The sequence below is a fragment of the Mus caroli genome, chromosome 1 (genome assembly GCF_900094665.2).
Source record: "Mus caroli chromosome 1, CAROLI_EIJ_v1.1, whole genome shotgun sequence".
Lineage (NCBI taxonomy): Eukaryota > Metazoa > Chordata > Mammalia > Rodentia > Muridae > Mus > Mus caroli.
In genome coordinates, this window is record NC_034570.1 from 148,979,918 (window position 1) to 149,006,079 (window position 26,162).

Below are 26,162 nucleotides of genomic sequence, written 5' to 3' on the forward strand. Positions count from 1 at the left end.
ATATATATATATATATATAAAACAAAATGATTCTGTTAATACCTAAGTATCCATAACTGCTCCTGCAATCAACAGTAATAAGTCCATGGCTAGCCCAGTACTCAGAGTTCACAGTCTTTACCACTTATAATTATCAGTTCCAGGAAATACGAAATTGATCTTTCATGAGCAGAAAGAAGATAATGCTACAAATGAGAGATTGGGGAGCTTCCATGAGGCTGAAGTCTCTTCTCCCTTTATGTAAGCAGATGCTTTGCATTGCCCATGAAGCCCAGAGGAATGGAAGGCTCTACTCTCACTGTGGCTGACCCTGAGTTCAGCACGTGTAAGGTAGTTTTGATCCAAAGAGAAACAGCATGAGACCCCATTTTGGTAAGTATGCCTGTTTAGTTTGAGACAGAAGGATTTTCTGCATGGTTTCTTCAGTGCCAGGGCACATGGGGTCCAGAGAACAAGTTCACAATGAGCGACAAAGTAGCCAAGACAAGATCAGGTATCTCTAGTTGGGCTTTAGGAGCTGATAGCTGATCCAAAAGGATGTGCTATAAACATTTTCTATTAAAGTGTGGGTTCAACACCCTAGAGTGTGAAATTGTTGACGCAGGGGAACCACATAACTTGGGTACAGGCAGGGCATGCTGAGAAGGCTGATTTCCCAAAGACTCAAGTATAACAGTTGAAACCTTTCTCTAGAGCTCCATCATTAGAAAGCCATGTCTATTTTCCATGCAGGAATCCATCCTGAGGGAATTGAGAATGTAGTAGGTAACAAGGCCAGGTTACTGTGGTTTTTATCAAGGTGTCAGCAGGATGAACAGATTGTCAACCCAGTTTGGGATTTCATAGGCGCAAGTTTCTGTACCTAATTGCTACCCATGAATCATTCTTGTCAGGTTGTTTTACTAAGCATATTTTGTGTTTAAGTACAGCAAAATCTTGTGGAAGTTTCGATGGTCATTATAATAAATTCTCTGATGAGTGAAGGGCAATAATCATAGGTCATCACCTGGAGAAGTCTGTCCAGAAACACTGAAGCATCATGGCTCCTGGATAGGTTGTGTCTAGCAGGACCTGATACTCCTTGCTGCCCATAATTTCCAGGACCTTGCTCCCAGAAGAGCTGCCAGGTAAAGACATTAACAGGGTAGGATTTCCAGAGACTCCCTGTGTTCAAGTCCCACTATGCCATTTGGTAACTCCATGATCATTAGCATATTATTAACCTTTCAGGGTCTTAGTTCCTTCTCAGTGAAATGGGAATAATAAAAGAATCTGACTCATAAGGCTGTTCTGAGAATAAACCAAGTTAATACATAATTAAAAAGAGAGAATGGTGCCTGTAAATATCAAACGCTTGACAAATGATGGCTGCCTTCACAAACACTTCTCCAGACTGTAGGCTATCCTCCATGGCTAGAGAATCTCCAACTCCACACTCCTTTTTTAAATTTTTTAATATTTTTTATTATGTATTTTCCTCAATTACATTTCCAATGCTATCCCAAAAGTCCCCCATACCCTCCCCCCCACTTCCCTACCCATCCATTCCCATTTTTTTGGCTCTGGCGTTCCCCTGTACTGGAGTATATAAAATTTGTGTGTCCAATGGGCCTCTCTTTCCAGTGATGGCCGACTCGGCCATCTATTGATACATATGCAGCTAGAGTCAAGAGCTCCGGGGTACTGGTTAGTTCATAATGTTGTTCCACCTATAGGGTTGCAGATCCCTTTAGCTCCTTCCAACTCCACACTCCTTAGCATGATTGGAGGATACAGCTGGGTTGCATTAGCACTCTTGTCCTGTAGGAGGTCCCTACTCCCCATAGGCAATACCTTCCATATTAAATGCCTCAACATTTAAAAGGTGTTTGACAATAAAATAAATGAAATTTTCATATATACATGCGTATATATGTGTATGAAATACTTAGTCAAACCTGTCTCTCATGGATAGTGAACCTCTGAGTATGTTTGAGAGTGGGTTGTCAGGGACACAATGATGCTCCTCCAGCTTTTCTAACCATAGAACCCTTATATGACACCTATTAACCAACCGAGGGACACTCAGAGTCTACCAGTCTGAATTTGGGTGAAATTTTATGCAGCTAATCTAAAATGGTGCATGTACATGTTAAAATGCAGCTTTCTGCATTTCACACAAGACCTACGAAATCAGAGTCCTTGGAGAAGGGGCTGCAGACGCTGCATTTTAAAAACCTCCCCGGGTGTGCATTAAAATTTGAGAACCACTGCCTTACGGGGAAAAAAAAAAACTTCCAAAATTTTACACTTTTTACAAATTTGAAGTTCTGAGTATTTAATATCTTACCCTCAGTAGAAAGGATGCTTGATGGACTTTCAGCAGCCCATACTTTCATGAAAATGGTGTGGTATGATTAATAGTTAGATGTGTGCCAGTTTTTGTTTTGTATTGTTAATTTTGTAAATAAAAGAACTCTTCCCAGTAGTTGATATTGTGCCAAGGAGGAAGGGCTAGGCTGATAGACAAACCTCGGTTCCGGTTCCTGCCTTTGGGGTGCTGAGTCTATGATTAAGGACGGAGGCAGCACACTGCTCAGCCCTTCCCCTTCATATCACTGCGGGGCACCAACTGTAATCACCTTCATGGTCAGGTTCACCAGGGGACAAGAGACTTATTCTAGGAGGCAAAATGCATCAGGGAAAATTCCTCTTCTACTTGGTCTCGTCACAAATGAGCCATCAAGATATTGGCTTTCTTTGTTTTATGATATCCTGAGGAGGAAGAAAAAGTGCAGTGGTGGACCAGCCTGAAGAGTCACACAAAGCAAAGGATACACAAGAAGAATAAAAGAAGAGAAAACTTAATAACTAATGAATTATGGGAAGAAAGAGAAGCAACTCTCCGACTCTGTTCAGGTTAAGGTGAGAAATAACAGGATTAGATGTCAGGCTGCTGGGTCCTGGAGACCTGACCATAAACCTCTAAGGTCTTTGACTTTTTTTCTGTACTCACTAATTAAATCATGTCTTGATATATATAAAATGAAATTAAATAAAATGCTTTGAGTCCAGAAGACGGCACACCATCAGCCCACACGGGCCTGAGCTTCTGACTGAGGAGCAGAGTTATGCAGAACTATTTACAGGAGGATCTCAAAGAACATTTTAAGTGCTGTGTAAGAGCCAAACACTGTGTATGTTTCCAACAAGAGAAGTGACCAGAAAAAGCTCTGAAACACAAATCCGGGGTTCTAACCAACTTTACATCCCTTTTGTCATTTGTACCCCCTTTCTGGCTAATATCTTTTGGAACTGTTTAAAGTCTGGCACATAAATCTTGCTATGTGGGGTAGCTTCCTCTTCCCATTCAACACAATTCCCATTAAAAACACAATGTCTGTATTCTATTCTTGGTAGATGGTGTTTTTATGATCAAATATCTGACTCAAGCACTTGAGGCCACTGGGAGTCCACTTTCTGTGTCCCTCCTTGCTCCTATGCCGGGAAGGTTTGCCATAAACTAAGAATTTAACTGATGAAAGCCCCAGCAGATATTTCTGGCCCTGTGTTCTTCTGTTGTTTGCCTGAGCAAAATCTATCATTACTCTATATGCATATGGCATGTGTCAACTGTTTTAAAATTAGCCAATTTTCCTAAGCGTAAAAATGGAGTTTTGTCATATCACATGAACTATATATCACTAAAACAAACCAGGTTTTGTTATGCCCCCCCATTTCTGAAATGCATTAAGTCTTTCTAAGTCACTGCCAAATTCATTTCACTCGCTGCATTTGTGAGATACATTTAAAGAAACCAAGAATAGGGGGAGAAAATAAATTTCATACAATGCCTTCATCTGGAAAGACATCCAGTTCATTACCAAACCAACCACGCCTAGGAGGCTGGACTGCTGGGGAATCTTCTAACTGATCAATAAATACGGCATTTGCATGCTGCCCTGCACTGGAAGCTTAAGATAGGGGAAAAAACAATAAAAATAAAAGTAAGATTAGGAACAGAACTGTCACAGAACGGACATTCTTCAAACACTAGACATTATAGGTGATAATTCTGCAATATTTCATGCACCAAGCAATTCTGGGCTGTGAATTTTGCTACATTCATTTTATAGTTGTGTGCACTGAGGCTTGAGCAGTAAAGTAACTGGGCAGGATCACATGATCAGCCCTGAACAGAGTCTGTCAAAGATCTATGTAGCTTGTGCTGGGCTTTGCTACTGGTGGGTTCTTCTTTTTCACACTTCTTATCCCACCCCCCAATTTTACCCCATATCGCTAGATAGGAGAGAAAGGATAGAGGGGAGAAAGAGAGAGATAAAGATCTCTGAATCTTATTTCTTTCTTCATTTTTTGTTCTTTGAGCATGACTACTAATAAACCCCAATCAATGCTCCCTTCCCCAACAACTCCCAACCCGCAACCCCCAACCATGTCCATCTTGGCTCTACCATTTATATAACCTCTGAAAAGTTCCAAGCATTCCAAATGACACACAGTCACATAAACCATCTTCAGCTGGCAAAACCACTTCTCTGCTAGAGCACGAGGCAAATCATAGTCAGCTGCTGAAGAAAGTCCAAAGCAGTCCCATATTCCCACCCTGGAGATTAAAATGAAAACATATTCTTATCACTACAGATCTGCACTCTGATTAGTAGTGTCTGAACCTCTTCCCTCAGTGACTAAGGTCTTTCCCACAAGTGAAGGAAAATCCATTAAGCATCTAGGTTTTGCTATGGAGACACAAGGAGCTAGCTATGTCAACTCTGGCATCCTAGTTTTCTCCTGGTGGGGGTTATGTAGACAGGCATTATCTTTAATGATTGTGGATTGGAGAAGGACTCTGTTAGGTGATTCTATAAGCTCCTATACAATGCTTTCGATTGTTGCTAGGAGGGGCTGTTATCCAGGCAACTGTCTGTTCTGTACATTTTCAGGGGCTTGCAATCCTTCTGAAAAGGGAAAAACATGAATCTTTCACTTAGGTTAAAAAATCTGTGAATTTCTCTTTTGAAATGCTTCAGTGTTAATTGGGAGACAGCACATTAAATCATTATTAGTCATTAATACTTCAGCACAAATGAGTTGATCAAGTTACTGAGACGAGTGAAGGGGCCTTAGGGAAACTGTCGCCTTGATGGAGGTGTTAGGGAGTTGCCAAGAAGGGCAGTCTCAGTCCCTGCAGTCCTGAGAGAGATGCTGGCTGTCAGGCACAAAGGAGCATGGCTCAGTCAGGCAGAGAAGGGACCGGAACTAATCAGCTTAGTTCTGGACAGGATTGCTTCTACAAATGTTGCCAACCTTTCTCACCCCTCTATATCCATGCACATGCACACTCACACATGTGCCAGGCTATGCCTTCTGAACTTGCTGCAAGTGTGCTTTATGTAAGGAAAGGCCAGTCATCTCAAGGCAAGAACCTTCCTGGCTTCAGAAGTGAGGGGCGACTCGTAACACATACTTTTGCCTCTAGGGGTCTCCAGAGCCCGGAGGCTTCAGGAGGATACTGGCCTTACTCTGATTTCTGAGTCTCAAATCCGGAAGGGCAAAGACCTAGGAAGAGGCACAGTGTTCAGGAAGTCTCTGGGGACCTATCACCCACAGGAACGCTGCTCATCACCTGCGCCCATTCCTTGTGTGACAACATATTTATAGTATGCTAAGTGGCCAGATACAGTGAAGGGGAGGCAGAAATGAGCTGCCCCTGCAGTAGTTATGCACTGCCTAGGCATTTCTATTCCTCAAGGGGATTATAAGAACTTCTATGGAGCCTAGACCCCAGACTATCCTAGTAATTCAACTGAAATCTGGGCTCCAGTCTGGCCACCTCCAGCTCAGGAAGGATGCTGTGCCCTGCATGAAGCTCCCAAGTGAGGAATAGAAGTGGATACCTTCCAACCACTGCTGCTACTGGGCCTGGACCCTGAAAAAGAAGCTGCCCCTGACCTAGAGGATCAGGAAGAGCCAAGGAAACAGATCTGCTGCAAGGGTCTGGGAGGACAGGAATGCTTTGTGAAGGCAAAGAGGTGAGGTAAAATCTCACAGCCAAAGCATGCTGGTCTCCAGTAAAAAACTATGAGATAGGTTAATAAATATTATTTCTATCCAATGTAGAAGATTTAGGGATTAGTGACCAAAGTCAGACTCTTTAATTCATTCAATCCACTGTTAAAGTCCTAACACTGCCAGGTTTGGTGGGGATACCTTTAATCTCAGCACTTGGGGAGGCAGAGACTTGGGAGGGTCTCTTTGAGATGCAGCCTGGTCTACATATCAAATTCCAGGCCATGCCAGCCAGAAGACACACCATGACCCTGTCTAAAAGCAAGCAAACAAAAATTCCCAGTACCATTATTTCCCAACAGCTGAGATCTCAGATCAGTGGCAAGCAACTCTCCTTACTCAATTCTTCTCATTTTTATTGAGTACAGTGAGAGACACTTCTTTTGTGTGGGGGGTGGGGGGTGTTGGAACTGGAGGAGACTGCACATGTAAGCATAGTCGGTGTCTGGTACAGTTCCTGGCACACAGCAGGTGTTTATTCATAGACATTGAATTTTATGCATTTTCAATCATTGAGAATAAGAGAGAGCAGTAATTTTTTTCCTAGTCTCGCTGAATGTCACAGATGTGTCTGTGTTGGCAAAGGTCTTAGATTTTATGATCAATTTTAATATATCACCTATTATTTTAAAAAAAAAGTGGCAAGGCTTGCTTTTGGAAGGATCTCTATGGTACATGTTTTTCAATGTGTTTCCAGGCACCTTTTCTGTTCTAACCAGGAGGTGCCTTGGGCAGAACTTTTGGCTGAAGAGGGAAGTGTGGGATGACCCAGCTCCAGGCACCTACGCCTGCCCCAAGGAGAGCCTTCCATATGCATTGGCTGGGTGTATTAGAATTCTAGATGAAGATTTATTAATGAAAGCCCTCTGCCTTCCTAAAAGGTTAAAAATCTTGTGAAGTTCAGGAAACCCTTCCTCCATGCCTAAGGAGACTCGGCTCTAATTTTGTTTTGAAAGCCTTGCTCTTTTGAAAACACACACACAAATACACACGCGCATGCACACACACACACACACACACACACACACACACACACACACACTTGTCTTCAGAAAGGGCCCTTGGAATACCAGCATGCGTGCACTAAGTGAACAGGCCTTGTAAAGCTTTGCACTAGAGACTCTTCAGGGCTCTGTCTGCATTTCTGTTTTGGTTTGTTTGGCCTGCTTTTGTATTCCCAGTGTTTGAGTTGGGGTCCTCTTTTACCATCTACCAGCCCTGGTGGCCTGCTCCCAGGAATCCCTCCAGAGTTAACAGTGCTTCTGTCCTACTTAAGAAACATCAGTCAGATATCGGAACAGCTTCTCTTACCTTGACCACGGAGCTACCTTCCCCCCCAGGACACAACCTAGGAACAAAGATGCGTTGCAAAGTCTAATGCTCAAGCAAAGGGCTTCTGCATCTGATAGATTTAGGGTCAAGTGTGAACTCACCCACGCTAGGAAGCCTGAAATGGGTCATTCAGTCTCTGGGAACTTCCATCTCCTTACTCATAAACAGAAAATGCTCCACTTTAGGTGGTTTATCCCAAGATCCAAGGAGAAAATACCTGGAAAGCACTATAGGACCTGGGGGTTGGTAAGGGTTCTTAGGAAGTACCTGATTCATCTCCCCCAGCAGCGAGAATTAAAGGTGGTACCGAATCTTGTTGGCTATGCTGGGGTCCCAGCTTCCACCTCTATGGAAGTCAACATCTCTCAAGGGTTCGTCTTTGGAGACACAGAAACAGCAGCTACCATTTTCTGAATGCCCATTTTGAGGCAAGGGCTTCCTGGATATTTGTCAATCATTGTCTCTAACACTCATTTCCAGTTTTTAGGTGGAGGTACCAGAGCTCATGAGTGTTCTATAACCTAGCTGATATTGCACAGCTGGTTAGTAACCAACACAGGACTGGAGCTGCTCTGACTAGGAACTTGGTCTTTCCCCTCCTGATGGCTCAGAGCCTCCCAGGCTGTAAATCAGAAACTCTTATGCACTAATCAGAACCTGAGGCTACTTCCTTTGAACTTACGTTCCTCGGTTTTAGTCTATAAAATAAGAATGGCACTCCCTTCATGAGGTAGGAATGAAAAATTAAGTGAGATATTACAACAAAAATGAGCTCAGTGCAAGTTCTACTCATTTCAAGACGTATCTTAAATATTTATGAGCTTGTTCCAGCTAGCTTTGGCCTGCTCTTCAAATCATTTCTTTAACTTTTATTATAAAATATTCACAAAGGACAAACAAATGGATAGATGCATGTGTGGATGTCAGTGGAGACTGACATAATGACCCAGCTGCCACCCAGCTGTCCTGTCACCATCTCATAAGCTTTCCTCTCCGCATGCCCCTCCCTGATCAGATTCTAAGATCAAATGCAGATTCCCTTTCTTTCTCCCTCTAGCCCAGTTCCATTTTCACCTTATTCCCTTTTGCTCGTACCTCTGGGTTGTCTCTGGCCTTTGCAGTGCCTATCACTCCATTAAGGTTCTGAGTGACACTTCGTTCACAGGAGAAAGTAAAATAAAAGTGATTTAGCAAAGCCATGGTGTGTGTGTGTGTGTGTGTGTGTGTGTGTGTGTGTGTATTTTCACATGTCATCTCTTTCTATCCTTGTCAAGAGCAGCAAGCTGGATGCTTTATGAGATGTGTGGTCATCCAAAAGAACTGGGGGAACAAATAGTCTGGGGGAGGGGAAGTTTGAATGCATCTGAACTAGTCACCATTCTGAATGTGATACTCCTTGGACCACATCAACAGAAGCCTCTGTTACCCTCGCTCCCTCTTTGAATGCCCAGACTCATCCTTATACTCAATCCAGATGCACCAAATTAACTATAACCTCCAAGAAAAGCTCCTCCCAGAACACTATCCTAGTCATGCGCTCCTACAATATCTTGCACTACCAAAAGATGTCTCATTTGATTACTGGCCTGAGAGGTTACTTCTGTGAAGCCCATATTAAGGCCTATAGACTCAGGACCTAAACTTCATGGGATACCAACTCCCCAACATTCTAGCTGTGTGACTTTGGACTAGTTTCACTACCTTGTCTCACTCTCTGTTAAACATATTTACTTAATATATATTGAATTTACATTTGATATTTATATTTAATAAATATTAAATAAATCATTTAATGCATAGTAAATAGACATTTCTTTAAAATATATTAAATATATTACATATACTTATATATTTAATGTATTATATTTATTAAGTATAACATATTTAAACATATTTTTATTTATGGGTATGTATGTGCTTATATTTGCACATGTGTGTTACATGTGTACTGATGTTCATAGTGGCCAGAAGAGGGCATTAGATTCCCCTGGAGCTAGAGTTATAAGCAGTTTTGAGCTGCCTGTTCTGGGTGCTGGCAACTGAACTCAGATCCTCTAGAAGAGCAGCACGTACTCTTAAACACTGAGCCATCTCTCCAGCCACAGTTCCTTCGTGTCTCTGAAGTTCCGATTTATCTTACATAAGATAAAAAGGATGAGCTTAGTATACAGGATCACTGTAATAAGTAAATGAGAGGTGGTTTCCCTACAAGGTCTGACACATAAATGCTGTGAAAATGTCAGCCACTATCAGCAATGACCCTATGATCCACAGAGCCACGTTTCCCACAGAATGGAAGCACCTAGAGAACAAGGCTTTGTGTCTGTTAGCCTTGGCTCCATCTCTTGTGCTGGAGGATAGGGCTTGCCTTCCAATAATTTGCTCTCTGTATTAAATACCTCCGAAGAACTATGTCTTAGAATCCCAATGTCAACACCACTGCCCAAGCTACATAAACGAATCATTACATGGTGAATAGAGTGAGAGAGATTTGAGCAAGAAGTGTGGGAGTACAGAGGAGGAGGCAATTAATTCTGTCCCAGAGTCTCAGAGAAGCCTACACAGAGGAGATAATGTTTACAAAGTCTTGAGGCTCAGGAACCCCCAGGAAGCAGAGAGTAGGACAGCAGAGGGCACTGCCAGAAAACACCATGGCACAGCCAAGAGCCAGGGTGCTGGGGCTTCACTGCAGGCTGCAGTGGGATGGGGAGAAAGGAGGAGAGGCACATAGAGAGGCCGTTGGACCAGCTCTCGAAGAAGCTCTGTCAGGCTAAGACATTTGGAACTCATTCTGATGCTTGTGGGGAGCCACAGGAGAATTGCACCAAGAGGAGAGGCATAATCAAATTTACCATTTTGAAAGATCACTCTGGCTACAAGGAGGAAGCAGACCTGGTTTAGCCCTGGAGGCAAGAAACAGGGAGAACAAATGCAGGAAGGTCCAGGCAAAAAGGGATGAGTCTGACTTCAGAGAGTGGCAGGAGGTGCGACCAGGAGTGCAAGGTTTCCCTTCCAAGGGTCACCAGAGGCATACCTTTCACAGGGTTGCTGATTTATTGCCAGGGGGATAGGGGTGGGGGTAGAGAGGATGGGGGAGGGGAGGGGAATAGGTGTGAAAGTGAGAGGCCAATATGATTCACCTGTTTGTTTCCTCTGCATACTTGTGAGTGTGCAGCTATGCAGGCCCATGTATTCACATGCAGAGGCCAGAGCAGGATGTCGGGTATCTTCCTGCACTGCTCTCAGCCTTATTGCCTTAAGATAGGGTCTCTCACTCAACCGGAAGCTTATCATTTCAGATGAGCTGCCTGCCTGGCTAGTGAGCCCCCCCCCCCAGATCTGCTTGTCTCCATTCCCCCAAAACTGCATTTACAGACACATGCAGCTATTTTGGGTGTTTTTAGCTGTTTGTTTTTCACATGGGTGCTGGGGATTTGAACCCAGGTCCTCAAGTCTCCAAATCTCTCTTGCTCAATGAGGTTTTTGTTGTTTGTTTGTTTGTTTGTTTGTTTGTTTTGCTGAAGCAGAGTCTTGCTAACTTTGGTTGGCCTGGAGCTCACTGTGTAGAAAAGGTTTGCCTTGAATTTTCATTGACCCTTTTCCCCCCGCTTCCCCCCTCTAGTGCCAGGGTTGACATATGTGTTCCATTAAGTCCTGCTTCACATTTCTTCAGTCCCTGGAGATCTGATTGTGTTATTTGCTGAAGCAGGTATCTGAGGAACGAAATGACTACAAGCTTAGTTTGGGATACCAAAACTGTCTGTGTATCAAACTGGAGCTCTTCAGCAGGAGGTGGGCATGACATTTGTTGAGTGTCTTCAATGTACTACTGAAGCTATATTTGGTACTCTGCTCTATTTTACACTAAGAACAACACCCTAAGAGAGAGGTTTGTAGGTGCTGAGAGGAGGCTTGAGAGATAATAATGCCTCCTTTACATAATTCATATTTTAAAACTACAAGCAAGACTGAATAAAGACCATAGAAAGAGAAGGGTTAGGAAATATAATCATAAAGGTAATCTGAAGAGAGATCATGGAAAACATGGGAAGGAGATAATAATTGCTCCCTGGGGGTGATGTGTGAATCAAGTGAAATACAGCTTGGGAGAACATTTTTGCAAATGATAGAAGGGCTAAGCAAACATGAGAGAAGTTCTAGGCCTGTCCAACCCTTATCTTGGTGACTAATACCAGCATAGTTATGATGAAGGGGTGGTAGTATTTCAACCCGTAATTAACAAATAAAATGTGATCCTCACGTCTTTCCATTGCAATGGATAGTTTGGTAAATAATCTTGAAAAATACTGTGGTGGCTCTTCTGTCTCCCTGCCCACTAAACACGTCTGTTTTGAAAATACGAAAAAGTCAGGGAAGGGGAGGTCACATGATGGCAGAGAGGGCACAGGAGGGACTTCGAAGATTAAGATTAAGTTCAGCCAAGTATGTTCTCGTTTTTTGGAGAGAGAACCTGAAGATCACTCACTTAGTTATTTTTACTATTACACTCCCCACCCCTTTAAAAAAACAAAACACAAAACATAACAAAACAAAACAAAAAAAAAAAAAAAACAGACTAAACCCAAAGGCCTCTCACCAGCTCACTCTGGGCATGTGAGCTGAGGGCTATATTGCTTTAGTAAAGCTTCCGGTGGGCGGAGTCACAGTTAGCCAGGTCCCTCCTCAAATAAATATAGGCCATGTAGGCTATTTGTGTTTCCTGCTTTTAAATTTCAGAAACCCATGCCCAGAGGCTCCCTCTGGGCTGCTCTTGACCTCTCCTTCCATGTTCTCTTTCTTTTTATGTCTCTGGCTCCTCCTGTCTCAAGCTCTGCCCTTTCTCCCCATTAAGCTGCTACCGCTCTGCAGGGCCTGGCCAGCGCAAACTAAAAGAAATGCACTGTCTGCCACCGATGGAAATCTAACTTCTGGTCCCTATATTAAAAACTAAAAGAAATGAACAAAACGAACTGGATTTTTATTTAACCCAGCATATCTGAATTATTACATCATTTAAATCTAAAATCAGTGTAAAATAGTGACATTTTTACATTGATTTTGTTTGTGAGTGTGTGTGTGGGGGCGTTGTTCTTAGAAACAGAGTCTCTTATATCCCATGCAGGCCTCCCATTCTCTATACAGTTGAGAATAGCCTTGAACTTCTGATCTTCCTACCTCTACCTCCTAAGTACTAGGATTAACAAGTATGTGTCACCAGGCTTGGTTTATGTGGTGGTAGAGACAAAACCCAGGGCTTGGGGCATGTTAGGCAAGGAACATGTCAACAGAGCCACATACCCAGTTTCATATAATTGTTTGTTTGTTGGTTGGTTGGTTTGAGACAGGGTTTCTCTATGTAGCCCTGACTGTCCTGGAACTCACTCTGTAGACCAGGCTGGCCTCGAACTCAGAAATCTGCCGGCCTCTGCCTCCCAAGTGCTGGGATCAAAGGTGTGTGCCACCACTCCCTGGCTCTTATATGGCTTTTGAAAAAGTAAATCTTTTCAATTTTACAATCCTGGCATGCATCTCAAGAGCCCCTGAGCTACCTGTGGAGTTCTTGGGTGGATTTTTGCCTGCAGTGGCTCCTAATTTTACCCAATCCAGCACCCCAGGTATTTTAGCATTGCAACTGAGTTTCAGAAAAATAAATAATGGGACAGGACCAGCCACTGAAGATGGCAGAATATGATAATGGTATTCATACTTTCCTCTGCATATCAGAGTGATAATTTAAAGAGGACCAACCTGCACCAGTAGGTTAGAGAAGTCTAGCCCACTGCAGTCATCATAACTTAGCCTTCTGACACTTCCTTCCCAAACAGAGCAGGATTTCCTCCAAAATTATGAACAACACATCATGTGCCCAGGACTCTGGCTCAACCCTGAACATGGCAGTGTATGTTTCTGAAAAGTAAAGAGAGAAGATGTCCTATGCACAGCCCAGCTACTGGCCATTAGCATAAGGGTGCTAGTAGAAGCAAGGGTGACAGGTAGGGTTAAGGTAGGATCTTCAAGAGAGAGTTAATGTCTCTTAAGAGCTGGTTTGAGACTGTACTCCTGGACCAAAGTACACAGAGAGTCTGAGCTCCCAGGGAACTCCCTCCATATCTCAGAGAAGTTAGGGAGGGGACTGTGGCAAGTCATTCTCTTCTCATGTCCAAGGGGAGCTTTCCCTATTGTAGGGATGGAGCCATTCACACAGTGGTGTGCAGCCTGAGTGATGCTTCAGACCAGCTGAAGACCAAGATCTCTAAGCAGTTAGGCTTATAATGTTCTCCATCCTTTCTCTGGGAGAGAGGCTGACTCCTAGAACAAGTGTGTGTATGTGTGTGTGTGTGTGTGTGTGTGTGTGTGTGTGTGTGTGTGTGTGTGTGTGTAACTGGCTGCAGCCTTCTCCTGTGAGGCAGCAGCAGCCCTTAGACTCCCCTTGGTTCTACCCAGGCTGACACCATGCCTCTCCTTTCTTTGCTCTGCTGAACAATCACAGAACCCACTGGTACAGCTGCGGGCAGTACCACTCCCCACCCCCTCCTGCTTTTTTTGTGGTCTCCTCCTTTGTGACTGCAACAGCATATGTTTTATTAAAAGGGAAAGAGAAGAGGAGACAAGAGGTTATGTACATGGGCATGCTCAAGAATCTTAAGATTGGAAATCTTCTGCTCAATGCTAAATGCCTAAGGGCTTTGGCATTTTGCCGGTTCCAAGCAAACCCCAAGAGGAACATTTGGGTGGAGAAATAGGAAATGGGGGAAAAATCAAAGCTCTCTCTCTTAAAGGATTCTGATTCTAAAATATGAGAAGTCTTTTCTTATGTTCTCTTGAAATTTGCCTGCCTTCCCCAACATCCTCATTCAATTTTTTTGGATATAAAGTTGATAGGCTCTCTGACCTTGAGTAAAGCTTTTCCCATTCATTGTATGTGGCTTAGACCTGAGAGTGGATGGAAGGCCAGGTAACATTTCCAATGTCTAGCAATATGCCCAGTATTTCAGAGCCCTGTCAGGATCCTAGATCAACTTCTTCTAGGCCATACACGTTTAATACAATGAACACAGATACATAGGATTTCCAGGTTGCAAGAGAGGTGGCCCCAAAGACCCATGCAGACCATACTGGTTTCAACTTCTCCCTGTGCCTGTGCTCCAGTGAGGGACTTGATCAGCTAGAGCCCTTTAGCCCTTCTCTGCCTATCCAAAATATTCCACTCTAACTCTCATGGCTCCATTCTAATTCTCCCTTCGTGAAATACTGATAGCTCTTATTATTAGTACAGATCAATGGCTGATTAATAGGGTCAGCCTTTTGACTTCTCTTGTATTGAACTTCTGTTGAGAACTTACATCATCGTTTACCTTTGCCTGGACATAGGCCTATTTTCCCAAGTAGACTACAAAATCATGGGGTTAAAGTTTCCTAAGGTTTTTTATCCCTCTGTGCCCTGACATACTGCCAGAGGAGGACCCCCAAATCACATCACAGCCTCCTTGCTTTGTAATGTATAAAGCAACCAAGTCAGATCACAAACACTGAGATGGAACTATGCCTTAGAAGAAGCCCAGGGGACTGAGGTTAATTAGGAAGCAGTAAGACCCAGGCCTCCATTCCATGAGTTTTCCTACTGCTGTGTGTCCTGTGTCCCGTGTAAGACAGATATTCTCCTGGGGTTCTCTGCACTCCCCTTTCCAAGAAGACTGAAATCATTCACACTCTACATCTTAGGGTAACCAAAGACAAAGGAGACTATAAGTCATCTGAGAATTATGTAGAGGACTTCTGTAAATGCTCCCAGCTCTTTGGGAAAGGAGCTCTTCAAAATATATGCAAGGACTTATTATTTAATAAGAAGAAAGAATGGCCCTCCAGAAGTAATACCCCACAGTGCTTGCTTAAACACTAGCTAGGAACCTGAACACTGAACATTCTAGCCAGCGGAAAGTGCCCACACATTATCTCCAGTCCCTTCAGATTACCTCTTGTTTGTGAGTGGAGAGGGATTTTGGAGCACCCTCCCAGAGGGATAGGTCTAAGGTGGTGCTCCCAGGTGCAAGCCTGTACCTTGGGGAAGAGGATCAGGAGTTGATGACGCAGGGACGTTCTGTGCCCTCTGGCTTTGCTCAGTAAACAACCTGTCAGGAGGCCAGAGAGGAACACTCTGAAGGGGATCTTGAGATCCAGGAAGAGATGTTCCCCATTCCCCAAACCAGGCCAACACAAGAAGAATCGGGCCCTTCTGTCCTCCCCAGCCTTTACCTCCTCTGCCTTTCTTGTTTTCACACTGGGAAAGGAAAGACAACTCCATTTTTTTTTTTTTTGTAAGGTGAAAGAAGTAAGAGTCAAGAATGCTTCTGGCTTCCCCATGGCTGCAGCCCAGCTGTCAAACCCCTTAAAACCAGCTGTTTTCCAGCAGCCAAGATTCTGGTCTGATGCTTGCTCTCCAACACAGTCTCCTTGCTCGGCATCTTTCCAAATTCTTCTTTCCTCACAGAAGCAGAGCATGCATCTTTTCCCAGAGTGGGTAGCAGCTATGGTACTGGTAAGATAGATCACTGTGGCAGCATTGCTTGGTCATGCTCTCAGTGTTACATAGCAACTCATTCCAGGTGAGAAGGAACTCTTGAGGGCCATGTCATAAACAAACAAACAAACAAAAACCATGCATACAACTGTGCAAAATCAAGAGGGAAAACACACAGACTCCAGCATCACTCTAGCTGTTTTCTGATGTCATCAGACTGCCCCCCAGGGGATTTAGTAGAATCCTATAGCTTCCTGGTTAATACAGGCATTGCATAGCTTCCAAGAGCCTGGCCAGGGGGGCGAGGAAAGCAAAGGAATCAACATACACTTGTCTAGAGAAGACCTGGGGAGAAATACTTGACTCACAGTGTATATGTTTAATTCTTCTTATTGGCCTATGCTAACATATCACTGGCCCTGTTGGATACAGTCTGGATTTTATTTTGTAATTGATATTCTCTTAGCACATTTGTTCCTACTCAGGGCAACCTGCTCCCAGGACAGGGAAAGCATACATATGGTTCTTTACAGAAAGGTCTGCTCAATCACATTACAGTGCATCCAGTTGATTGTTAGTTAATATTTGGCTTAAGTCTATATACCCTGGATAAATATGTACCGTGCAGAAAGACTGCTTGGTGAAGAGAGAACTCCTCTGGGCTAGAACAGCAGTGTACAAGTTCATCCTCCTACTTGGTAGCTACACCCCAGGCATCATGGCCCGAGCAGGGGCTTGGCAGAGATGCTTAGTGTTTCTGTGAGCAGCCAGCTTCCTTCATACAGCTGTGAACACACACACACACACACACACACACACACACACACACACACAGAGAGAGAGAGAGAGAGAGAGAGAGAGAGAGAGAGAGAGCTGTGTATGAACAGGGAAAACACTGAGAGATAGTCTCAACAGACACTTCCCTTCAGCACAGCAATATTCTCCCTGTAGTGTCTCCAGTGCACTACCAGGATTGACTCAGTCGATTGGGGTTTCTGTTATACCACCCAAAGGAGACCATGGGATTCACTCCTAAGAATTATTTTTGTCCCTCATTACATGTTCATAGAAGAAATAGAATGGCCTCTAAAGCATGCTACAGGGCTTTAATGACCATGTGAATACAGCTGTATTGCACAAAAGAATACCAGGTTTTTAGGGTCCTCTCCAAACACAGTGAACCTCGTGCAGTTCTGTCCGGCATCAGCTAGGCAAGCAAAAGTCCTTGTCATCCTCTGCAATTATGGAGCCCGAATGAATTTTCGAAAGCTAATGGGAGTTGCACTAACTTTAAGGACTTAAATCAGGCAAAAACAAAAAACAACAAAAAAAAAAAAAAACAAAAAACAATATAGGTCAGGCAAAGTGCCCAAGCTCTGTGACAGCCATGCGACACCAGGAGGCAATTCCAGAGTCAGCTCAAACCCAAAGTCCACTGCTAAGCTCCACCTGACAGAAACTACGGGTGGAATGGGAGTTATTCCTTTTGCTTGCAATTGCCAGGCACCAGACAAGAAGGTTGAATGAGGACTATCACAACGAAAGGTGATATAGAAAACTCAGGGGATACAGACCCCTGCACGATTACCTTGAATCCTTGTAAGAGTCCTTCTTGCTGTATCAGCTGCTCCCCAAACCACCAAGGACTGCGAGGAGACTCCCAAAAGACGCCTGATTTTTGTGCAACATCTCCAGTGGCAGCCTTCCAAAGTTTTTACTTCATGATTTCTTGTGGCTCTTTCTCCTTTGGGGAAATGTGAATGCCACCCCCTCAGCTTGTGAGAGGGAACGGATGTCTCTTTTCAAATTCTCCTGCTCTGGGCTTTGCTGTCGCCGCCGCCGCCGCGGCGGCAGCGTTTAGACCACTTGCCTGCTGCCTTGCCGCGGAGCAGCGAGCATCCCAGGCACCCACAGCATCTGTGAAGTGGGATCAGCGCTAGGCTGGGTCGCACGCGGCGTGGGAGAGGTGAGGAAAGTGGGAAGCCAACTGAGGAGTCCCCTGTCCCTCGACCGAGGTGAAACACAAGATCTTGCCTTCTTTTTTTTTTTTTTTTTCCAACTCTAAAGAGACTCACCCACCCTGTCATCCGAAATCTGTGCCTTGTACATGGACAGAAACCGTTCCTCAGGCGTCTGGGCTCCTTCGGCTGCCTGAGGACCTGCTGGTGTCTTCAGAGCGCGCGGCAGGTGCATTTCCCAAGTCCTCCGGAACCCGTCGAGCTCAGCGGAGGCGCTGCGGGTAGAGCTGCGAGCCGCGCGGCAGGCAGGCGGATTCCATCCTGGAGCTGCAGCCCGGCGTGTCCCCACTCCGACTTCCCGGTCCGTACCTAACCAGTGTCACCTGCAGACTCAGACACCGGATGAGTGTCTTAAGATAACAATGCTGCCCTGCCTGCCTCTCTCCTTCTTTCTTATGCACGTAGGTTGGCAGCCAATAGGACCCTGCGCCATACTCACCACAGGATCCCATTGGCTGTGAAGCCTGGCAGGGGCGGGTTCTGAGGCCTACCGGCAATCTCCTTTGGCTAGCTGGCAGGCTGGGGTACCAGCTCTGTTAACCCTCCCTGCTTTGCAGCAGCGACTTTTTCGCCCCCCGCAGTAAGGATAAGGAAGAATTGGATAAATTCGCTGCTGCATGTGGCGTTGGGAGTGAGACTGGAGCGTGTCAGAGGCTGAGGAACAAGAAGTAGACTGGGAACTAATTACATTTGCTTTGGTCTTCTGAGTTACAATATTCATTCGTCCCAGCCCATTTTGTTTGCTTGCTTAACCAGAACTCCGAGAGATGGGGACCCATTTGAGCCATTTTCCTTCTAATTTGAGGTTTCATTTAGTTGTTCTGTGCTTTTTAAACCTCCTGAATTACTTAATTAGAAGTGAGCCCCCAAGTGAGAAATCTCTCTCTCTCTCTCTCTCTCTCTCTCTCTCTCTCTCTCTCTCTCTCACACACACACACACACACACACACACACCGGGGGGTGGGGGAGGAAAGGGGGGGGTGGGGGAGGAAAGGAAGGGGTGAAGAGGGAGGCAAAAGACCATAGGAGCTCTGTGGTAAGATGANTTTTTTTTTTTTTTTTCCAACTCTAAAGAGACTCACCCACCCTGTCATCCGAAATCTGTGCCTTGTACATGGACAGAAACCGTTCCTCAGGCGTCTGGGCTCCTTCGGCTGCCTGAGGACCTGCTGGTGTCTTCAGAGCGCGCGGCAGGTGCATTTCCCAAGTCCTCCGGAACCCGTCGAGCTCAGCGGAGGCGCTGCGGGTAGAGCTGCGAGCCGCGCGGCAGGCAGGCGGATTCCATCCTGGAGCTGCAGCCCGGCGTGTCCCCACTCCGACTTCCCGGTCCGTACCTAACCAGTGTCACCTGCAGACTCAGACACCGGATGAGTGTCTTAAGATAACAATGCTGCCCTGCCTGCCTCTCTCCTTCTTTCTTATGCACGTAGGTTGGCAGCCAATAGGACCCTGCGCCATACTCACCACAGGATCCCATTGGCTGTGAAGCCTGGCAGGGGCGGGTTCTGAGGCCTACCGGCAATCTCCTTTGGCTAGCTGGCAGGCTGGGGTACCAGCTCTGTTAACCCTCCCTGCTTTGCAGCAGCGACTTTTTCGCCCCCCGCAGTAAGGATAAGGAAGAATTGGATAAATTCGCTGCTGCATGTGGCGTTGGGAGTGAGACTGGAGCGTGTCAGAGGCTGAGGAACAAGAAGTAGACTGGGAACTAATTACATTTGCTTTGGTCTTCTGAGTTACAATATTCATTCGTCCCAGCCCATTTTGTTTGCTTGCTTAACCAGAACTCCGAGAGATGGGGACCCATTTGAGCCATTTTCCTTCTAATTTGAGGTTTCATTTAGTTGTTCTGTGCTTTTTAAACCTCCTGAATTACTTAATTAGAAGTGAGCCCCCAAGTGAGAAATTACTTTCTTTCTTTCTTTCTTTCTTTCTTTCTTTCTTTCTTTCTTCCTCTCTCTCTCTCTCTCTCTCTCTCACACACACACACACACACACACACCGGGGGGTGGGGGAGGAAAGGAAGGGGTGAAGAGGGAGGCAAAAGACCATAGGAGCTCTGTGGTAAGATGACCAGGCAGAGAATCGCTGAACAGCTAAATTGTGACACCTCACGCCCCACACCAGGCCTGTAAGAACAACAGCAAAGAGGAGAACTTGGGGATTCTGGGGAGACCTCTGAAATGGCCTGCGTCCAAAAAGAAAGAGAATTGTTTTGCCTGTGATGGTTTCCTTCTGTGTGTCTCCTTTCACTCCAGTGGCTGTCAGGAAGAGGGACTCGCGTTTTTTAAAGGAAGACTAGAGAAAGGAGAACAGGACAAGCCTTGTTTCTGAGAAGCAGGTGCTGTCTGCTGAGCCTGTGAAAGGGAAGTCCGGGCAGTGGGTAAGGGAGGGAGAAAAGGAGGGAAAGAAGGAAAGAAGGAGGGATAAAGATATTAACTTTAATTGAATGGATGTGAATGATACGTTTTTGATGTTCTAATAAATGTGTGAGGCTGAGATGCATTCTACTAACTGGTGAACTACACTAAATTTTGGAAAGAGCCATTGTTGAAGAAAGATCAGTTGAAAGTGGTAGGGGATGTGGGGGAATTCCCACTGAGTCACATTATGAGGGCCTATTAGAGGAGAATAGGCAAAGAGGGAGACAAGTGTCTCCATTTAGTTTCCTTGAGTTGAGAGCAACATCGGAGATTGTTTTGTAAAGAAGTAGACAAAGAAGAGGGTAGAGGTTAGATGTACACAGAGGTAGGATATATCTGGGGTTAGGTATAAAGTGCCCCTTTAGCCAGATGCTCTGAAAGAGTGAGGAAGTCTAGAAACTGCTTTTTACCTACAAACCCCCACCCATTTCCATCGTATCTGATCTCTACTTGTTTCCTACTCTGCATCTTACCCAAGTTATTCCTTTTACACTTTGCAGGAATCTCGGCTATAAAACATGCCAGAGAATGGCGGTTCTGTGGAGTCCCCAGATCTTCAACTAAGATAAAATATCTAAATAAACTACTGAGAGTTTAACTGCTCCTGACTGTGGAGCCAGTTGCTCCTGAGATTCCTAGAGACAGAGGCCCACTGAACCTAACCCAAGTAAGAACGCATTGGAGGTCTTCCTGTGAAATAACTTGAGGGAGTGAGGGAATGGATGAATGGTAGGACAGGTGTAACTTCTGTCAATGGAAAGAAGAAAGGTGCCAGGATTTCTCAAGAAGGGACAACCAATCACATGAAAATCAAGAAACTTGGCTGTGTTTTCTTAAATCACCCCTGGTATTTTAATGAAGAAAATCACACACTAAAAACCCTACCAATGTTCATCTGATGAAGGTACTTTGAGGTAACTACTATTCACTTCATTTCCAACATTACAAGAAGCAAACATTGATTCTTTCTTAGTAAATCTAATAACTGCCCAATGAGGACTACTATGCAAATACCCACTCCCAAAGAATTTCACTTGTTCTTAAACCGTGAAAATATAGAATATTAGGAGGTTACAGTGCTCTGCACCTTATTTCTTTCACTCACTAATGTCTTGGCCACAGAAAGCTGATGATCATCTGAGTTAGTCCCACCCTTTAACTGTTGCTGCACCCACGCTATCTTTTCTTCTAAATGAATATAAAAGTCAAGGAATGTACATCACTACATTTACTTTTTAGACCAACAGCATATACATTCTTGTGGCAATGTTTCAAAAGTCCACTTCTGTCTGAAACAGTTATATCATGTAACAAGACAGTGGAGAGGGCTATTGTCACTGAACAACAACTAAATGTCTGAATGTGTGAGATCTTTTTGCGTAATCTCATTTCCTTCTCATGAACTCCAAGCAAGTTATGCGTTGTTATTATTTATGTATTAGTATTATTGTTGATAAATACGACAAATAAAAACATTTAATGTAAGACACTGTTTTCGGTGTCTGAACTGAATGTGCATATGCGTTTGCATGCATGTACATATTCAGTGAATAGAATGGAATGATGAGAACGGGAAGTGATGCAATTTCTCGTTTCCAAGATGAGGCTGGAGGTTTATCTGAGTAGTTTGGATAACCTAAGGAATGAAGAGCACTGTGTTCCCTGTGACAAGAAGGGCCTAGAAGGAGTGAGGATGGGAAAGAGCCTCATCTTCATTGGTGTGTATGTGTGTGTTTGGGGAGGTAGTGATCAGGGAATGAAATACTTGACAGTGAGCAATCAACCTAGGGGAATAAGTGTAAGAAATGAAAATTTTAAATTTTCAAACCACAGAATCCTGGTACCTGAGCTCTTGGGTATAGAGTTGGCTTATGAGGAAAGCAATCCAAAGGTATTAAGAGTCATAAAAAGAGGCCACTGACATTTAAATATAAAACAGTGAACCTCAAGGAAGAAGTCAGACTTACACCTTACAAAACTTGGTATTTTTAAATAACATACTTTATTTCAAATAAGTTTATATTAAAATTATTTTATATTTAATATACTTAGTAAGTTTATATTTAAATAGTATATTTTAAATAATATAAACACTTGCATGTATACTATTTATAGAATGGGATATGGATAGAGATAGTTGAGCTTATTCTCTTCATGAGAAACTAAAGATGGGCACAGTTCAAGTCCCCCTCCAAAGAGAGAGTGAGGCCAAGCTTTGACCCACATATGTGGTTTTGCTACAGCACATCACCGCTACACATAAGAGATGACTGTGACTCACCTGAATCTCCTCATCTCACATAAGTGAAAGCATGACCCAGGAGATACTCTCTGGTTTCTGTGAGCTGCAATTTCTATCCTCATCTCTAGATATTTAATTCTGAAAAGTAGCAGATATGATATTACATCCTGTGTAGGGAAACCATGAGCCTTGGTAAAATATATTGTCGTTTTGTTCCCATAGCCTTGATTGTTAAACTCTTCTGTGGAAACTGACATCATATAGAAGTTCAAGATGTCAATATCTAACACTCTCAGATGTGACATTTTAAGAAGACTCCACAGTGACTTGGGGAAAACCACTGCTTTCCCCAATCCTCCACTGCTACACTTGTGCTTTCTAACACAGCACTTTTCAAAATTAGAATGACTTAAAAATTATTGTAGGCTACGTACCATTCAGAAATAGGAGGACTGTTCTTTCTGCCCATGCTCTGATGGATGCCCATGAAAAATGGAGTGTCAGATGAATGAGTTGGCATCATTTAAGAAATATTGTTTGTGCTTTCAGTGACACGGAGTCTTCGTACACTGAGCTCATTAAGCCCCTGGCTATTTTCTTGGTCTTAGTTTCTTCATTTGTTAATCAAGCCAATCTGCTATGAGATGGATAATCTGACACTTGCACCCCATTTCTTACACTCCAGAGACGCTTCTGTTTCCTGGCTTCCCTTTATCCCATGGCAAATCACATTGCCTCTCTATGTACCATGCTTTTCTCAATGCTAGAGAAGAGGGAAAAGTTTCATGGAGACTTTATGTCCTTTGGCTTTATGTCCTTGGTCTTTATGTCCAATCACATGAAAATCAAGAAACTTGGCCGTGTTTTCTTAAATCACCCATGATATGTTAATGAAGAAAAACACATATCAAAAGTCCTGCAAATGTTCATCTGATGAAGGTAGTATGTGCCATTTCCAATATTATAAGAAATAAACATTTGTTTGCTGTTAAGGGAGCAGTGAAGATGGATGGGAAGGCCATTAGTTAATGTATCCTTTTGTCAGTAGTTTGCATGGAAAACATGATATTATACATATGCATTAATTTTCAGATATGTCGTTTTGAAACAAAACTTACATCAGTTCACCAATTGTTTTTTGTTTTCTTTTTATCCCTTTCCCCCCTTTTTTCTTTCATTCCTTAAATGTGACCTTAAACATGGCTGGCTCAACTAGATTGAACTATTCAATTAGATTAATCTTGTGGAATGTATGGCACATAGCTTTATCTCTTAAAGGGCACACATCTGCGTTTGTCAATAGGTCACGCCAGGTAGGTCAGAACAGGAACTGTTTCAAAGCTGGGGTCCTATTTGAGAAGGTGGTGATTTCCATGTCTAGCATAGGGACTGAGCCCATCTTCCTGCTGGTATTTAAACACAGAACAGCCAGGTTGGAAGAGGATACTTTAGAAGGATACTTCAACATGCTTATCATGTTGAAGTTCAGCCAAATATTAGAACCCAGCATTCCCCAAATGTTGCTTTTCTTATATCGTCTATGGCATCCAGCATATAAGGACAACAGCAGCAGCAGTAGCTGAAGCAGAACTTCTATAAACTTTGGGTGGTGGTAGTGTTGTTCCTAAGAATACTTAGTAAGTAAAGGGGCTAAGTATGCTGCTTCTTTCTTGACAGAGTTTGGATTGACCTTCAACACAACCAGCAAAATTCTTTTATTACTTTCCCATGGACTTTGGCTAATGAGAAACTTGCGTTCTCACATATACTTTCTACTCTGCTCTGTTTACTGAATTTTCTAAAATTAAATGCTTACGGTTTCTTTGAGCTAAGTCTGCTTTCCCCGTCAATCATAGCACTCCCATCATCATTTTATTGCTTATTGTACATAGCATTTGTGACAGAGATAAAATGAGGCATAAGTTGCAAGTGAAAGTTCTACATTGCTTAACAGTATGAGTGACATCGACTTCCTTTTTTGTTGTTCATCGTTTTTTCATTGCTGTATTTATATCAATATTGCAACTAATATCTTTAATCATTCTGCAGAATCCATATTGGATCAAAAATATACGTGTACATTTATCTCAACACCTTAATCCAACAGACAAATCCAATCCAACTAAGAAGTTGATTTTTTTAAGAGAAAGAAGAGGAGGAGGGGGAGGAGGAGAAGAAGGAGGAATAGGAGGAGGAGAAGGACTTGGAGGAGGAGGAGGAGGAGGAAGGAGGAGGAGGAGGAGAAGAACAAGAAGAAGAAGAACAAGAAGAAGAAGAAGAAGAAGAAGAAGAAGAAGAAGAAGAAGAAGAACAACAACAACAACAACAACAACAACAACAACAGCAACAACAAGAACAGGAAGAATAAGAAGAAAAAGAACAAGAACAAGAAGACCAAGGAGAATAAGCCATACCCACAAACCCCCAAAACACTGGGCACTCTTTTTTAAATGTAGAAAGATACCCCCCAACCCCCCACACCTGCTTTTGAAGATGAGCCCTTTAAGGTGTGTGGCAGTGCATGCCTTTTCCCAAGCCATTTGGATGCTGCTGCGACAGGAGAGATTTTTGCATTACAAAGATGCAATTTTAAAAATGCAGAGCAGGTAGTTAATAACCAAGAGCCCTGGGGATGGAGAGGAGGAGAGAGGCAGGAGCATCATCAGCCAGCTGGGGGCTGACCTGATTCCCTAGAATCCCCAGCTCTCTTCCTCTTTCCTCCCAACATCCTTCCTTTCCTTTTTCTCTCCCCCCCACCCCCCTTTCCTTTCCCCAGATAAGCAGCTCCGGGAAACAAAGAGCTGGGCTCTCCAGACCTCAGCGCTGGAACTTAAGGCTCTCCGAGTAGCATCTCATTTCGGGGACCAGGGCTCTCGAGCTCCGTGTCCCCTCCCCAACCTCCCCCGCCTCCCTTGCTTGCTCGCTGCTCCCTCCCTGCTGGCTGCCTCCCCCACCATCGCAGCGCTGGGAGGAAGGCGGCCAGGGCTCAAGATGGCTTTAGCCGGGCTCTGCGCCCTGTTCGCCTGCTGCTGGGGGCCGGCTGCGGTGCTGGCCACAGCTGCCGGCGAGGTGGATCCATCCAAGGAGCTGGAGTGCAAGCTCAAGAGCATCACTGTGTCGGCACTGCCCTTCCTGCGCGAGAACGACCTGAGCATCATGCACAGTCCCTCGGCCTCCGAACCCAAGCTTCTCTTCTCCGTGCGCAATGACTTCCCGGGAGAAATGGTCGTGGTGGACGACCTAGAGAACACGGAGCTACCCTACTTCGTGCTGGGTGAGTCCCGGGAAAGGTGGAAGAGGCCAGAGGAGGCGCTGGACAGGCGGTCCCCCACCCCCTTGGCCCGTTCCACACATCCACTTGCTGTTGCCACTTCCCCTCCCCCACACTACCTCCCTGGATCCGCCCCACTCGTGGACCTTTCTTCACACCCACTTGCAGGCCAGCACTTGGGCCTCAGTGCACCTGATGTCTCCCCAAATCCAGTCTGGAGACCTGAACCTTCCTTCTTAGTTGCCTTGCCCCAAAGGAACAGGTTGCTAGTGTCGCTGAAACCTTCCTCAGCCTT

The 26,162-nt window shown here is 44.3% G+C and overlaps 2 protein-coding genes across 2 annotated transcripts in view; one reads left to right on the plus strand and one right to left on the minus strand.

Annotated features, from left to right (window-relative positions):
* Brinp2 (BMP/retinoic acid inducible neural specific 2) overlaps nucleotides 1–18,323 on the minus strand; it is a 103,409-nt gene extending 85,086 nt beyond the window's left edge. Inside the window, exon 1 of the mRNA XM_021166491.1 lies at nucleotides 17,505–18,323. The gene's annotated coding sequence lies outside the window, so the exon portion shown is untranslated. The remainder of the gene's footprint in view (nucleotides 1–17,504) is intronic.
* Nucleotides 18,324–25,303: 6,980 nt separating this feature from the next.
* Nucleotides 25,304–26,162, plus strand: part of Astn1 (astrotactin 1) — a 319,074-nt gene continuing 318,215 nt past the window's right edge. The window contains exon 1 of the mRNA XM_021156108.1: nucleotides 25,304–25,870. Within this exon, the coding sequence (XP_021011767.1) occupies nucleotides 25,588–25,870 (283 nt within the window). The 5' untranslated portion in view covers nucleotides 25,304–25,587. The remainder of the gene's footprint in view (nucleotides 25,871–26,162) is intronic.